Source organism: Callorhinus ursinus, unplaced genomic scaffold (assembly GCF_003265705.2).
Source record: "Callorhinus ursinus isolate GAN/ISIS: 27379988/994484 unplaced genomic scaffold, GSC_fseal_2.0 scaffold1, whole genome shotgun sequence".
Classification (NCBI taxonomy): domain Eukaryota; kingdom Metazoa; phylum Chordata; class Mammalia; order Carnivora; family Otariidae; genus Callorhinus; species Callorhinus ursinus.
This window is the reverse complement of record NW_027397063.1, coordinates 77,487,298-77,503,890: the sequence shown is the minus strand read 5'-3', so window position 1 is coordinate 77,503,890 and position 16,593 is coordinate 77,487,298. Positions and strand designations below refer to the sequence as shown.

At 37.9% G+C, this 16,593-nt stretch overlaps 1 protein-coding gene across 3 annotated transcripts; it reads left to right on the top strand.

Moving 5' to 3' along the window:
• Positions 1 to 1,317: 1,317 nt before the first annotated feature.
• Positions 1,318 to 16,312, top strand: ZNF639 (zinc finger protein 639). 3 transcript variants are annotated; one of them, XM_025878432.2, is made up of 6 exons: positions 1,318 to 1,631; positions 5,286 to 5,358; positions 6,443 to 6,511; positions 7,884 to 7,994; positions 10,048 to 10,182; positions 10,313 to 16,312. In XM_025878432.2, exons 3-6 carry the CDS (start codon positions 6,454 to 6,456, stop codon positions 11,464 to 11,466), a joined length of 1,458 nt encoding a protein of 485 aa, XP_025734217.1. In that variant the 5' UTR covers positions 1,318 to 1,631; positions 5,286 to 5,358; positions 6,443 to 6,453; the 3' UTR covers positions 11,467 to 16,312. The 3 variants fall into 3 exon arrangements, with proteins under 3 accessions (XP_025734217.1, XP_025734226.1, XP_073753052.1); XM_025878441.2 differs by lacking the exon at positions 1,318 to 1,631 and adding an exon at positions 1,651 to 1,851; XM_073896951.1 differs by lacking the exon at positions 1,318 to 1,631 and adding an exon at positions 2,586 to 2,783.
• The last annotated feature ends 281 nt before the right edge of the window (positions 16,313 to 16,593 follow it).

The window sequence follows — 16,593 nt, the reverse complement described above, 5'->3', positions numbered from 1 at the left end:
GCTAAAGGACATGTCAACATTGTGATGCTCTTCGTATTTACTTCTCTGGGTAAGGGAAAATAGTGTGGGTTTGTTTAAGTAATGTGCTGGGCTGGCGCGGGGGGGGGTTGTTTGCTCTCACTACATAATGTTTTGAAATAAAACTTCAGCCTAGAATGTAAAGATTTTGTTTGGCACAAGGCTACGCATGAGCAAAACAGTAACTTAAAATGGTCCCATACCACCCCCTTGTGGCTTCCACTGAGTCACATCGGGAAACAGCCCAACCAGCCGAGAGGACGGAACCATGCCTACCGTTTTCATCAATTCAACAAACACGTGTCCATTCTCTATTCGGTAGCAGGTGCTAACTATACTAGGATTAAAATATACCACTAAATCTCTTCGTACTTTATTCAGGGCATGCCAGCATTCGTAAACATTCACTTATTTGGGCTGAGTACATACACAGAAGTTGAGGTCATTAAAAACTGAGCATCGCAAACGGGTGTCTCTTTAAGCTTTATCTTCTGGCATAAAGGTGAAGGAATGGGAGTAAGGTCTGCGATTATTACTCTTCAGCGTTTGGTTGGTTGGGTAGCATGTGGTAATCAGAAAAAGCACAGTGGATGTGGATGAAAACACATGGACTGCAGCCCTAACTATCCAAGTGACCTTGAGCACGTGATAATCCACATGGGCCCCATTCATCTATTTAACAATTACTTGAACCCGGGTGCTGAGGTTACAAAAATTAGTATGACCTAGTCTTTTAGACCCTCGCTTTTCTAATTTGTAAATTGGGACTGACAACTTCAATTTACTATCAAAAATTAAACATATACTACCCTTGTACAGAGATGTACATTTTTGAAACGTGTTCACAGATTTATTTATGCTTGTTCAATTTAATCCTCTCCACATCTGCTCATAGGAGCTCTAAATCCTTACAGGAATTAAATAATCTAATCCAATACCCTGTAATTTTACATTCAGTCCACCGGGATTTCTTGAATCAAGGAATCCGGCTGAAGCTTAATACCGACTCGCGATCTTCAAGATTCTCACCCTCCTGTCCTGTGAACAGCATCGCAGCCCTGCGCAGTTCTTTGGTGGGGCCTCGGTAAAACCCTGACACGGCCGTCGCCCTTTACGTCCCCAGCAAGCAGCGGCCACTCTGGGGGTTGAAATGCCATTTGCCATGCCTAACTCGTGCAAGACGACTCTTGCACGCCCCCTGGAGGAGCCGGGTGGGAAAGGGGCCGGCTAGCAGCTGGCTGCGCTTCTCCCACTTCTCCGGAGGCGGGAGGAAGGGCCGGGAGCCCGCAGGGGCGGGGGAGGGGGGAAGTTCCCTCGGCGGCCATGCGGGGAGCAATTCTAGGGAGTAGAATCACCCGCTCGGCTCTGGAGAGGCCTTACCCAGCCCGGAAGAAGCCTGCGGCGGCACAGAGGTGCCGGCAGGAGGCGCGGGCCGCCGGGCCACCCCCGGGGCCAAAGGCCGGTGGTCCCTCCCAGGTCCGGTGTGCGGCGTGGTCGCGCCGCCGGATCCCCTGTCGCCCCTCACTCCCCCCGCCCCCGGCACTCTCACCTCGTCACCTCCCCGCCCAGTCGGCGGGTCCCTGAGGTGCGCGGCGCAGGCGCGGAGCGAGGCGGTGAGTGCGGCTGCCGAGCCTGGGCCTGGGGCCTGGCGGGCAGGGCGTGAGGCGCGCGGGAGGGAGAAGGGCCGGCCCCGGGGGAGCGCCCGGAGCGCGAGGGCCACAGCGGCGCCGCCCGCCGGCAGGGCCGCGCGGCCGCTCCGCCAGCACTCGGGCGCCTCGGCTGTCCCCGCCTCGGAGCTGTGCCTGGGCTGGCCGGGCGGGCCCCGGGGTCCGGGTGAGTGTGAGGGAGGAGCGGGCCGGTGGCGTGCGGACGCAGCGTCCCACGGGAGAGGGCAGGGAAGACCCGACGGCCTCCTTTAAAATGAAACCCTGCCTCTGTTTTATGGCGCGATAGCGGCCCCTCCCCCATCCCGGAGGCAGTTCCATCCCCTGCGGAGGACGTCTCGGGCCCCTGCTGCTGTTTTCCTTATGGCGCCTTTGGGGTCGGAGTTTGGGCGTCCCCGCAGGTCCCCTGGCCCTGTTGGGCCTGGCGCGGGCGTGGAGGCTGCTGGGTCCAGGGGTCTGCTGCGCGGCCCCTCTGACCGGCGTGTCCGGTGGCGGCTGGGCTCTCGACGCCCGTCGGTGCCAGGCCGGCCCCCGGCGGTGCGGAGCGGCTTTGGAACCCCCTGGCAGCGCATCCCTTGTTCGCCCGCGAGCCACCGCCGCAGAAGGCAGGCGTCCGTCCTGGCGCTCTCGTCTCCGGCCAGTGGCCTGGGCCCCTCCTTAGGGTGCTCATATGCCCCTTTTGGTTTTTCTTTTTCAGTACAACCTAGGGACGCGAGTAATATGAAGCAGTTTATCTCTTTGCAAAGAGGTAAAAATTTGTACTTGAGCAAAGACTGACACTCAAGTTGGACGTACCGTGGGTTCTAGTTCAAAAACTCTCCTGAAACATTTTTTTTGTGTTTCAATTCTTTTAAAGTCTGGAGAGTATTATACTTATTTGAAATGAGTGAAAAAGAACTTGCTTTTAAAACCTTATTGTAAAAATGGAGCTTTTGATTATACTTGCCTTATTTTTATACCAGTTAGACAATATTTATATTACATGAAAGGCCTTAGATGTTGATCTATTTGATATAGGTACTGATTGCCTGTTATATGGCATTTTGTACAGACATTCTTGTTGAAAAAAATGACAGGTGGAAAGATGCTGATATGTATTTTGTAAGTTGCTTTTTAAAAAAATTTAATGTTTCATGTGGCATGATGTCATTTTTGTAAATGTAAAATATATATGTATACCTTAGCATAGGAGAATGTCTAGATGTCTATATACCAAAATGTTAACAGCGGTTTTTCTGGGTGAATAGATTCAAGGTGATTTAATTAATTTAAATTAATTTCTAACCTTTTTTCTAATTTTCCTGCAGTGATATGTATTACGTTGGTAGTTTGTTAAGTGGGGAAGAGGGAGTGAATGATAAGGTGCATGTGATTCAGAATCGTCCCCATGAGAGGAAGACTAGTTAGCAATGTTCATATGACATCTTTGAGTAAAAAGCCAGACTTCATCAGGGCAGTTATGTATACAAAAAGCACATAAGAATATTTGCTGAAATGAAGGATGGTTGGCATTTCTGGTCTTGAGTAAGCATTTTAGCATCATGCTGAAAGGGTGTCTGATGAATGTTTGGATATTGTTCATCTCTAAGTAGGAGTCAGACCTTTCCTGAGCAAGGTGATCTATTCCTTTCACTGACAGTCTGAATCCAGGCCAGCTTGCAATGTTAATTTTAATGCCATGTACGGTTTCCTTTCCTTACTTTTTGATTCTTCAAGTTGGAAAGAATTTAAAGTATATTCTGAAATAGCAAGAGGCTGCTTTAATGTTTGGCTGATAGTTTCCATTGTTCTCCCTGATAGTTTTAGAACATTTAAAACATGAAGTGTAGTGCTCTGGGCTGTATAAGTTCTGGAAGTGTACAGAAGAGGTATTAGGAATAAGTCTTGAGATTTTAGCTTATTACATAATAAGAAATTTTTGATTTTTGAGTGCACTTGCTTGGGAAGGGTTCAAGGAATGCTATTTGTGTTAGGTAAGGCATTATATAGATACTATTTCTATAAATCTCATTGCTGTTGGTTTCTTTGGATGATTCCCTTCCGTTCCTCCCATTTGGTGACTAAGAACTGGAAGGTGTAACTTGCTGGTAATAGTGAATAGCAATGAAAATTACACAGAATTAGTTGTTCAAAACTCAAGAGTCAGAAGACACGATTTTTCAGCTCTGGTTCTGCCACTTAGTTGAGTTGACTTTCACTGATTGCTTCCTCATCAGTAAAATTGGAGTGAGTTTGGTGGTATCCCCTCTATGTACCTCACAGGACTGTTGTGAAATAAAATAAGAGGAATATGCTCAATAAACTAAAAAGCACTATCTTACTACTGGATAATCACATCACCTGTAGTGCTAATTTATATGTCCAGAACTTAGTGAAGCAGCAAAGACAGTGTGCGCACCTCAGGTGCCTTACCATTAGAAACAAGATGATCTCAGTAATGATACCAAGTTCTACCTGCTATGTATATCACTTTGACAAAAAAGAAAAGTAGCATAGAAAGCTCGTGGAGAAAATGTCCGTTTCTTTTTCTGACTTGCCCACTTCTGCAATGAAAGGACACTAACCTGGGACGCCTGGGTGGCTCAGTTGGTTAAGCGACTGCCTTCAGCCCGGGTCATGATCTCAGGGTCCTGGGATCAATTCCCAGATCGGTCTCCTTGCTCAGCAGGGAGCTTGCTTCTCCCTCTCTCTCCCTCTGCTTGTGCTCTCTCTGTCAAATAAATAAAAAATCTTTATTAAAAAAAAAAAAGAACACTAACCTGAAATGAAAGAGGTGATTCTGATTCTGACACTAATCTGTTACTTCAATTGGGGTGATCACTTTATCTCCCTATTTGTTTCCAAAGCATGTGCTTTAAAATTAGATCTTTATTCAAATTCCAACTCTACCACTTCTTAAGAATTGCCTTGACTTAATTTTACTATGCCTCAGTTTCCTCATCAATAACAAGGGGTAAATAATCATTTTGAGAGAGTGTTGTATATTTTTCATCTTACAGGATTAAATAAGATAAAGCATGTGTACAGCCTGGCACATGATTGGTGTTCAATAAATGGTCGTTGTCCTTTATATTGTTAAATAATCTATAAGGACTTAAACAGTTTGAAGTCTGATTTGGTTTGCTTTCATTGTATTTGTTTTCATTATGGCTGAATAAGATTTATATTCCTGTTTCGGTGTTAAAATATACCTGTAGCTTTAGAAGGTAAATTCATTTCAAAGAAATGACACATGCATATACATATTTATATGTGTATGTATGTATATGTGTATATTATATGTATATTATGTATATATGCATATATAAATGTGTATACATATAAATATACATATATACATAAAATGTAAATTATATACATATAACATACACATAAATGTGTTATTATACATATATAAAGAAATGACATATATATGTATTTTTGTATGTATATATATTTATCGGTTTTTAGTATTTAATACAGTGTATTCAAAGGATTATTTATACTTGAATTAATTCCATATAACTTTGCAGTTAATTAAAGATCTGGTGCCATTGTATTCTTGAGTCTCAGAAGTGAACTACATTTTTGCTTATATGACTTCTGTTGTGTTTTTTCCTACAGGCATTTTTTTACCATCTGTGAAAACTTCCCTGTAATTCATTTCTCCTCACTACAGTATTAAGAATTATACCAAGTAAGTGGAATGTGGTAAAACCAATTAGTCAATTTTATAAGTTGATGGGAATTTAATCATTTAATGATTAAACAAAAGTTGCTACCTGTTTTGTTCTAAATAGAATGTTGAATGTGATCTTGTAAGTAAGAAAAGGATTTTTTCTTGAAAATTATATTCTGAGCTTCTATGTGATGAGTATATTTTTTGGAAGTCAGGATCAATATAGAGTTGTGTAAATATTTTTTTAAGGGAATATATCCACCTTTAGCTTGAAAACTGTACCAAAATATTCCCAGTTGTAAGAAATGTACCTGTCTTAGGGCACCTGGGTGGCTCAGTCAGTTAAGCGGCTGCCTTCCACTCAGGTCATGATCCCAGGGTCCTGGGATCAAGTCCTGCATCGGGCTCCATGCTCAGCAGGGAGCCTGCTTCTCCCTCTCCCTCTGCTTGCCTGTCTGCCTACTTGTGCTCTCTCTCTGTCAAATAAATAAATACAGTCTTTAAAAAAAAAGAAAAAGAAATGTACCTGTCTTATTATTAATATGGTACCATAACAATTTTTTTAATAAAAAGTAATTTAAGAGTATGGTTTATTGTAATTATACCATTCTCAAAATTACATCAACATGTGAAATGGACTTCTCAACATCACCAAGAAAAAAAAAACAGTTATTGGTGTCCTGCCTTTAAATTTGATCAGAAAAATAAATCCAAATATAAATGGAAGCATTGTTTTTTGGGTTTTTTTGTTGTTTTTTTAAAAGATTTTTTTTATTTATTCATTTGAGAGAGAGAGAGAGAGAGCATGAGCAGGGGGAGGTGCAGAGGGAGAGGAAGCAGGCTCTCAGCTGAGCAGGGAGCCGGATGCGGGACTCGATCCCACGACCCTGGGATCATGACCTGAGCTGAAGGCAACCGCTTAACTGACTGAGCCACCCAGGCGCCCCAAATGGAAGCATTGTTTAACACTTCTCTTACAAAGTAGATTTTCAAGTGGCGCACACATTTCTTATTACCAGTAAGTTCTTTGGTTAGAAGGAATTTTTATAAAATATTGATAATCTTTATTTGTGATATTTTTGTTAAATTTTTCCATTTTTAGATTGAAAAGATATGAATGAATATCCTAAAAAAAGAAAAAGGAAGACATTACACCCTTCTCGTTACTCAGGTCAGTGGATTATTTTAAAGTTGGGCCCTGGATTAAGTCCCATGCAATTGTATTCTTATCCATTTTCTCATAAATGATCAGATAACAGTTAAATATCTGGGTCAATTTTTAGGTAAGAGAAAACTTTAAGTTCTCTGAATATTTTCCTCATTGTCTACCATGTGCTAGGCACACATCAGAAGTTTACGGACATTATTTAATACTTACAACTTAAAGGTTGAAAGATATTTAAAATTAGATATCCAAGGTTGCATGCTTATACAGCATAATTGAGATTTGCTTGTCTGATTCTCAAGCTTGTCCTTAAGGCACAACATTAACCTTGGTGGAAGATATTTGGATCATTGGGAAAAAATTTTTTATCCTATACATTATTTTCAGAAATGTAAACTTTATTTTGATTGTGTTATTTTAGGTCCTTTGGTTGAGGTTGGCTCTGCTATCCTGGCAATAAGAGAGGTCTTAAGAGGACTCATGTGGAATTTAAGAAACAAAACAGAGGAGCATAGGGGACAGGAGGGAAAAATAAAACAAGATGAAATCAGAGGAAGACAAACCATAAGAGACTCTTAATCATAGGAAACAAACAGGGTTGCTGGAGGGGAGGGAGGGTGGGAGACGGGTGACTGGGTGATGGACATTAAGGAGGGCACATGATATAATGAGCGCTGGGTGTTATATAAGACTGAAGAATCCCTGAACTCTACCTCTGAAACTAATAATATATTATTTGTTAATTAATTGAATTTAAGTTAAAACAATAATAAAGTATATATTGGTGCAAAAAAAAAGAGGTCTGTGTGGCCACCTGTAACTAATCTCACATATCTATATTTGAGACAGTCTCTGGCATAGCTGCTAGCCCACCCAAGCTACACATTCTTCATATCTGAGGAAATTAAGCCTGATTTACTGCCCCTATCCCCTCCCAGACAAGACTTGAAATGACTATTCAGAAGCCCTAATTGGTTCTCAGACCATTTCCCCTATGCCTTGTGCTTTCTCTTCACTACATGGCAGATCTTCTTGGTAGTTAATGCCTTGTGCTTTCTCTTCACTACATGGCAGATCTTCTTGGTAGTTAATTCATTGTTTTTTGTATTAATAGATTTATCACATATTTATAATTTGTGGAATTCTGACAGTAAGGCAGATCTATCTTTGTGCACTTCAAGTGTTGTATTGTAAATCATGTAATTTGTGGTTCTTTCAAAGCTCAGTGTATTAGATATGAAATATAGAAGTTTTCAGAATTGAAGGAAATATTAATACTTTTTTACAAATATGATTATATATGTTGGATAAAGGGATGGCTGTTATTAAATGTATGTATGCTTACTTGAAATTTTTAAAATTTTGCTCTTATGTTCAGATTCCTCTGGAATAAGCAGAATTGCAGATGGATTCAATGGAATTTTTTCTGATCATTGTTATAGTGTTTGTTCTATGAGACAACCAGACTTAAAATATTTTGACAACAAAGGTATATATCGTATTTTCCAAAATATCCTTTAAGTTGTTTTTGATGTATTTTTATTTCTTACTTGAAAATGTGAGTGAAAGTTATGACTTCTAAATGGGCAAGTATTCGATTTGTTTAAATGTAAGGAAATAAGGTTTTTTGTAAGAAAGCAAGTATGAATTTTTAATTTTTAACATTATTTCAGACCTATAAATAAAAAGCACACTCTCCTAAGTCCATTTTAGGTGGCAAGGAATTGGTAGAAAATCAGGACTGACCCAGAGTTGGGAGCATTTATGATGAAAGGTTAAGATAGTGTTAAACACAGTTCTTCCACTCAGCTGTAGTCTAGAGGGCTAACGGAAGGAAGAAACAGAGGGTGAAGGATTTGGTGTTTTTCAGTCTTGCATCTTTTATTGAGTCTTTTCGAGAGCATTGGGTAAATGATAAAAATTTGCATTTGCTCTCTTTCTTTGCAACCATCAAAACTGCCAATTTCCCTGAGCTCCTATCAGAGGCACAGAAACATAATTTTTTTTAAAAAGCATAAGGAGTTGGAGACATTTTTATGAACTCATGTTTTGCTTAATAGAGACACAGATGGTTACATACAGAGATATTTATAGATATGTCTGTGTATATGTAGCAGTGTACAAACGTTTTTACTCTGTTAGCTGAGAGGGCCTAAAAGAAATGACGCCCCAGTAGAAGTCAGCCCAGATTTTGGTTTCTAAAACCATTCTCCAACAAAAAGAACTAGCACTTGGAGAAATGGCTCATTCTAGTTCTGAGGCGGGAAATACGTAAGATGAGCCTGGAGCATTTTGTAGTGCCAGAAAATAAGGAAATACTCAACACACGCTCACAATACAGGTACTTCAAAGGAACACAGGAGCCGACTAAAAAAGCTCCCAGTAGCCAAAGCTAAAACAATTTGAGGAAAAAAAAAGAATTATAACCCAAAATAGAAAATATTCCTGAGTCCATACTGATGTGATTGAATGAATAAATAAATTAGAAAGAAACTGTATAGAAGAATTCCATATTATTTATGTGGAGGCTCCTCCCTCAAGGAGGTGGAACATAACTTTCCACTCCTTAAATGAGGACTACATACAGGGACTTTGTTGCAAAGCATAAAGTATGGAAAGTAAAAGCGTGACTTTACAACAGAGAAACCTGATTAATACTACTTCAACCAGGTGATCACAGTCAACATCTACAGTAATAAATCGTGTTCATACTATGTACCCTTGATGTGATGTGCCTCTCTAGTCTACCTCTAATAACCCACAATCCCAGTCTAATCATGGGGTGTCCTACAAAATACCTGACCTCTACTCCTCAAAACTGTCATGGTCATCAAAAACGAAGTCTGAGAAACTGCCACAGCTAACAGTATCCTAGAGAGAGATGACAGCTAAATGTGATGTGGAATCTTAGGATCTTGAAACAGAAAAAGGACATTAGGTAAAAACTAAGGAAATCTGCTTAAGTATGGACTTTAGTTAATACCATCTTACCGGTATTGGTGATTAATTGGAACAAATGTATCATATTAAGAGCATGGAGATACTGACATGTAATGTAATGTAAGAGAATGGAGAAACTGAGAAACTGAATGCAGGATATAGGAATTCTTTGTACTGTCTTCTCAAATTTTTTCTGAGAACTTCTAAAAAATAAAGTCTGAAACAACAGTGACATGATGTTGAAGCCCAGTTTTTTCTGCTGACCTGTATTTTAGTTTCCCCATGCTAACTTTAAAACATTGGGTCTGGGCTGAGGGAATAAAGTTTATTCAAACTTCATTAAACTGAAAATTCCTAAGTAACTTTAAAAAGTATATTCTGTCTAGTCCAAATGGGGCACAGATGCAAAAGCAGTTGCTTGTTTGGACAGGTTTTTTTTGGTGTCTGTTGGATAACATCTCTTTTCCTGGCTAAATCTAAGTCCTTTAGCTCCTGTTGGAATTCAAAATTATATTTAAAATGTTTAGTGCTTTGTTTAATAATAATTAATATTTAATGCTTTGATATAAATAATAAGTATTTTTCCAAATCTCTTTTTACAGATGATGATTCTGATACAGAGACATCAAATGACTTGCCAAAATTTACAGATGGAATCAAGGCCAGAAATAGAAATCAGAACTACCTGGTTCCCAGTCCTGTACTTAGAATTCTAGACCATACTGCCTTTTCTACAGGTTAGAGAAACCAGATGATAGCATTTGCTTATTTTATATAGATTAATGAAAAAATTAGGGATAAAATAAATTTTTTGCCAATTATTCAGTAAGTCTTATTTAGTGATAATAGATGTATTATATTTTTCAGAAAAATCTGCTGATATTGAAATTTGTGATGAAGAATGTGACTCACCTGAGTCAGTCAACCAACAAACTCAAGAGGAGAGTCCTATAGAAGTTCACACTGCTGAAGATGTTCCAATTGCTGCAGAAGTGCATGCAATTTCTGAAGATTATGATATAGAGACAGAAAACAATTCCTCAGAAAGTCTCCAAGACCAAACTGATGAGGAGCCACCAGCTAAACTTTGCAAAATTCTTGACAAGAGCCAAGCTTTGAATGTGACTGCCCAACAGAAGTGGCCTTTACTGAGAGCCAATAGCAGTGGCCTCTATAAGTGTGAACTTTGTGAGTTCAACAGCAAATATTTTTCTGATTTAAAGCAGCATATGATCCTGAAGCATAAGCGTACTGATTCAAATGTGTGTCGAGTATGCAAGGAAAGTTTCTCTACCAACATGCTTTTGATCGAACATGCCAAACTGCATGAAGAGGATCCCTACATTTGTAAATATTGTGATTATAAAACAGTGATTTTTGAGAACCTCAGTCAGCACATTGCAGACACCCATTTTAGTGACCACCTCTATTGGTGTGAGCAGTGCGATGTACAGTTCTCCTCAAGCAGTGAACTCTACCTACATTTCCAGGAGCACAGCTGTGATGAACAGTACTTGTGTCAGTTTTGTGAACATGAAACAAATGATCCAGAAGACTTGCATAGCCATGTGGTAAATGAACATGCATGTAAATTAATTGAGTTAAGTGATAAGTATAACAATGGAGAACATGGACAGTACAGCCTCTTAAGCAAAATTACCTTTGACAAATGTAAAAACTTCTTTGTATGTCAAGTATGTGGTTTCCGGAGTAGACTTCATACAAATGTTAACAGGCATGTTGCTATTGAACATACTAAAATTTTTCCTCACGTTTGTGATGACTGTGGGAAAGGCTTTTCAAGTATGCTAGAATATTGCAAACATTTAAATTCACATTTATCTGAAGGGATCTATTTATGTCAATACTGTGAATATTCAACAGGACAAATTGAAGATCTTAAAATTCATCTAGATTTCAAGCATTCAGCTGACTTACCTCATAAATGTAGTGACTGCTTGATGAGGTTTGGAAATGAGAGAGAATTAATAAGTCATCTTCCAGTCCATGAGACAACTTGATTATTTTCTTTAACTGCCGTAATGTTAATGTAAAATAATAAATTTGACTTTTTTGGAGATGTGAAAATGGATGATTTTAAACATAACTTATGAGAATTGCTTTTAACAAGTAAGATTTTTTTAATTGTCCAATTTTCTTGGCATTGCTACATTTTTCAGTAAATAATGGTATCCTAAATGTGGTATTTTCAGTGCATGGTCGTTTTAACCACTCTTGGTATCTGTCGTCTTGTTTCTTACATAAGCTCTGATTTCATGAATTGATGAGAAACAGATGTACTAAAGAAACTAGACCACAGTTTTCCTTCCGTAACTATGGGTGCTATTAAATTTTTTAAACTCAAGACGAACTCAGTTTTTCAGGTATGAAGTCATTAAAGTACTGCATTATCAGAACTTAAATGCAATGTACCATACAATTAAGTCCACTGATAGTCCCATTAATAAGACCCCAAACCCTCCCAGATAATCCCCATCAGGAATTATCCCCAAGACTCAGTGGACTCTTCATCTGTGTAATTCTTTTAACAACACTAGGAGGCAAGTGTTACAGTAGGAAGGGAAGATACAGTTTTGTTGGCAGTCTTTTTTTTTTTAATTCTCATTCAATTTTAGCCCCTATCTCTGAGTTAAATGATTTAAGATGGGAGTGAGGAGGAACTGGTAAGGGATTAGACAATAAAACCAGTTGTAACATTTCATAGCTCAACCTTTTCATAATTCATTTTCAGTTATGCGACAGCAAAGTAAGCCCAAGATGCTGATGTCAAATCATTTATTGACTGCGAAAACCCACTGAGGTATTAATCTAGAATTAGGAAGATGTGGAAGATAAGGGGTTCTGGCTTTCTTGTTGGCTTATAGATGGCCGTTTTCATTCACATGGTGTTCTGTTTGTATGCAAGTCTATTTCTCAAACTTCCCTTTTTTATAAGGTCACCAGTCATACCAGATTAGGGTTAACCCTGATGACCTTATTTTAACCTAGTAAAGATCCTGTCCCCAGACACGGTCATATTTTGAGGTACTGGGGCTCAGGACTTGAACATTTGAATTGGGAGATGGGAGACAGGGACATAACTACAATTCAATAGCAGCTTCTTAAATAGCAGTATCACAAAGATATGATTTGGTCTATCAATGAACTCCAATAAACACTGTTGCTAACAAACGGCAGTGTTCAGGAATATTGCTATAGTTGAAGAGATCAATTTATGATCTATGGTTTTCCCACTACAAGAACCATGGAAATTTATCTTGAGAATGGTGGCAGCAACAAGTTTTTTCAAAGCCAATCATTTTTAACTCTACTATTGTCAGATATGCATAATTGTATTCCTAGAAATTCATCAGGGCTACCTGATAGAAATGTTTCTGAGAAAACTTAATATCAGAGTGGTTTAAACTGGACTAGAATCTTAGAAACCATCTGGTCTAAACCCTCTAGTTCTCTTAAGTTTCTTATAGAAATAGGCCAACGTCACAAAACCAGTTGTAGCAGACAGGAGTGGGATCCAAGTTATTTGGCTTCCAGTCTAATAATGTTTCCGTTACACCATGTTGCATTAAAATACAAGCTTTGTCCTTGGGGTGTTTTTCGTGACTACTTAACCTAGCTGTTCTGCTACCTTCTTGGTAATTCTGTTTTTATGCCTTTTTTATATACATACACCTTCAAGAATTTTATTTTTAGGAAACAAACTAATGCCTTGGTAGGTTTTTTTCAATTTTGTATTTTATTGCTTTACATTTGATCACATTAGTAATCAAATTAATTTTAAGGAAAACTCAAGAGATATTAATCCAAGTTTTAGAACCATATAATTTTGTGCTTTTTGATGAATCTGCATCTTGAGGCCACAACCCGCTGACAGTTTGTCCAATAAAACCTTTTTGCTTTGACTCAGCTTTCAAATAAGTCAATGACCATGATTGGCTTGGGTAGCTGGTTTATATTTTTAGCTTATTAAAGAACTTCTTCAGAAAAACAACCCTAACTAAAAAGATTTTTCTAACTACTTCTGGGTTTTTCCCCCTCAAAAACATTTCCCCCACAAACATTTCCACTGAACTCTTGTGATTTGAAGCACAGTTCAAGTCTGAGAATACATAACTGATAGTGATGTTTATTAGCACCACCGTAGAATTCTTGGCAGTAGTATTGGGTCATGTTTTTTTCTTGCTTTTTTAATCTTCACCTTGCAATGAGTTATTACTTATGAAATTCCAAATTCCCCTGTACTCCAATATTTGAAAACGACTGTGCACTACTCAAAAACCTCTCTTCCTGCTTGTAAATTTGCCAGTTTTACCATTTTAAATCACCTCTCTTAGATTTCCTGAATGTGTGTCATCACACACTAACCAGTTTCTCCATTTCACAGGGTCCACAGCCTGTTGTTAGGTGATTGCTGAGTTGTTAGCAGGTGTAGTATATGTAGGGCTTTTGTTTTGTTTTTTTTTTCAATAGACTAACACTATTCCTAATTTTTAAATCTGACTTGGAAAGCATTGTATTACTTAATTTCTGACACTTTACCATTAACCTTACTTTTGTTTGTTTTGTCAGTATTACTACCTTTTGCAAGACGTTTAATATGTTTCCCAAACGACTATGATTCATTTTTAATGGAATTTTAATGCCTAAAAAGCACTATGACTTACACAAATTTGAAATAGCTAATAAAAATCAAATGGCCACAATCCTCTTGGGAAGCAGATTAGTTTGCCAAAAAATCAATACTCGTTAAGAATTTAAGTGAAAACAAATAGTTACACCAAACATCCCAATGGAGAAGCCAATTTGGTTGGTCAGGTTTACCCTATAATTAACACAGTCTCATTCCTATAAATTAAGATGAAATTTGGGGATATATATATTAGTTTGCCTGTAACTTTCAGTTCTGATGACTGAAGATAGAGTACAAGAATTTTTGTTCAAGGCATTTAGGTTATGGAATTACATATACTCCTAATATTGGTTTAGCTTTCCATAAATTAATCTTTTAAGACAACATTCAAATCTAAGAGAAAGAAATGTGTACATTTATGTTGTAAAATACAAATTCACAAAGCTAAAAGTTGTCATGTAATTTACATATTTATATGAAGTTATATGTTCAATTTGTAAGTTTAAAAACTAAAAATTTTAAGACTGCATTGTTTGAAGCCTACTTCATACTAGCCATTGAAAGTAATTTTCTGGATAAAGACTTCCTGTATTAAAGCATCAGTCATCACAACTTCCTTAAGTTCATTCTCCTTAGTAATCTTGGTGTTAAACTGGTAACTACCCAAACCCAAAATAAATCTCATTTGTGAAAAGTAATTTTTTCATTCTAAAAAGAAACAATTTTGGAGGGCAGCTGCCTCAGGCAGTAGAGCATGAGACTCTTGATCTCAGGGTTGTGAGTTCAAGCCTCATGTTGGGTGTAGGGATTACTTAAAATCCTTTAAAAAAATGAAAATAAAAAAATAATTTTCTCACATTGCTACATAGGAATATTATCTACTAGTAGTATTCCCACATTTAAGAAGGATGATTATTTAGACAGTTTTTTAAAGGAATTTTTGTTATCAAAACCTTTAAAAGTGTGTTATTTTTGGTCTTAAAAGGCAAGTGAATATAACCTGAATAGTCTTTTTCTTGCTAAAAATATTGAGCTAAATGACTTATGCCCTGAGAAATTTAATGAAAAGTATGTTTTGAATGAAAACTCAAAGTTTTCTAGTTTTTAACCCTACCCGGGTAGTGTCCACTACCAAAAAACATTATAGTTGCCTTTCTTTTTAGAATAACCTGAGGGAGTGCCTGGGCGGTTCAGTTGGTTAAGCGACTGCCTTCGGCTCAGGTCATGATCCTGGCCAGAGTCCTGGAATCGAGTCCCGCATCAGGCTCCCTGCTGAGCAAGGAGTCTGCTTCTCCCTCTGACCCTCCCCCCCTCTCATGTACTCTCTCTATCTCATTCTCTCTCTCAAATAAATAAATAAAATATTTAAAAAAATAGAATAACCTGAGAGCAGGAATTGGAATCATACCCATCAAATGTAATTTCTGGTGGGTAATTTTTTTTCTTTATTTAATCCTCTGTGTAAAGGCCATTCACCATTCTGTTCTGAATTTGAATTGACTGAAGTTTGAGAATATTAGATTCTCTTTTCCTGCCTACCCTGTTCATTTTATTTAGGGTTACCTCTTCTTTTAATGGCATTATTCATATTTCTAAAACATATTCCTCAAACAAGGTCTGTGGTTGATTACCTTCATCTTTGCAACTCTTCCGTAACCTCTTTTGAGTCCCCAGAAAGTTTCATAAGATTAGTTTTCCCAATTAGCAGGGTGAGAGTAAATTTGTTTTCTTTAATTCTTCTATACTCCAAACTGTTAAAATAACTTACTTCGCTCACACCATATACCACATCACTGGTTTCTGTAACCTGTAAATATTTTACATATTCCTATCTAACAGCAGTTGGCCGTGCTGAATTTATGAATTACACTGTATCTATCTTGGATTTTAAGAAGGAGAATATCATGGCACAGATCTTAATAAATACTTCTTTATGGCCACAAGATTATGGTTATGTTCCTTATGGCACTGATTCAGTGTTCTTTACTGAATAATTAAAATACTGAGGTATAGGAACTAACCTAGAATGACGAAATGTTTGTCTGGGAGGGACCTCAGAGGTCATCTAATCCAGACTCATAAAGTGTACAACATATAAAAATAATTGTATGTGGTACAAGTTTTATTTTCGTGGTTATAAATTATATGTTAATCACATCAAATCTGATTCATGAGTATTTTTACTTAGGACAAAACTCATTTTTTTAAGAAAAAATTGATTTGAAGAAAAATATGAAGTAAATAATGATACATAGACATGGAAGAAGTTGGGTAGGTGATACATGAAAGATTAAAATTGGAGAATACAAAATTCTGATCTAAGCTTGTTTATAGCTTAGAAAAATGGTTGATATCATTAGTCAAATGCTTTTTTTTTTAAGATTTTATTTATTTTAGAGACGGAGAGTGTGAGGCAGGAGGAGGACCAGAGGCAGAGAAGAGGGAGATAATCTCCAGAAGACTCCATGTTGAGTGCAGAGCCTGAGGCAGGGCTCAA

What these genes read in the sequence shown, in the direction of transcription:
- ZNF639 (XM_025878432.2), top strand. Translation starts at nt 6,454, where the DNA reads ATGAATGAATATCCTAAAAAAAGAAAAAGGAAGACATTACACCCTTCT. An exon ending in ACACCCTTCTCGTTACTCAG is followed by an intron (nt 6,512 to 7,883) that starts GTCAGTGGATTA and finishes TCTTATGTTCAG; the next exon opens with ATTCCTCTGGAATAAGCAGA. An exon ending in AAAATATTTTGACAACAAAG is followed by an intron (nt 7,995 to 10,047) that starts GTATATATCGTA and finishes CTCTTTTTACAG; the next exon opens with ATGATGATTCTGATACAGAG.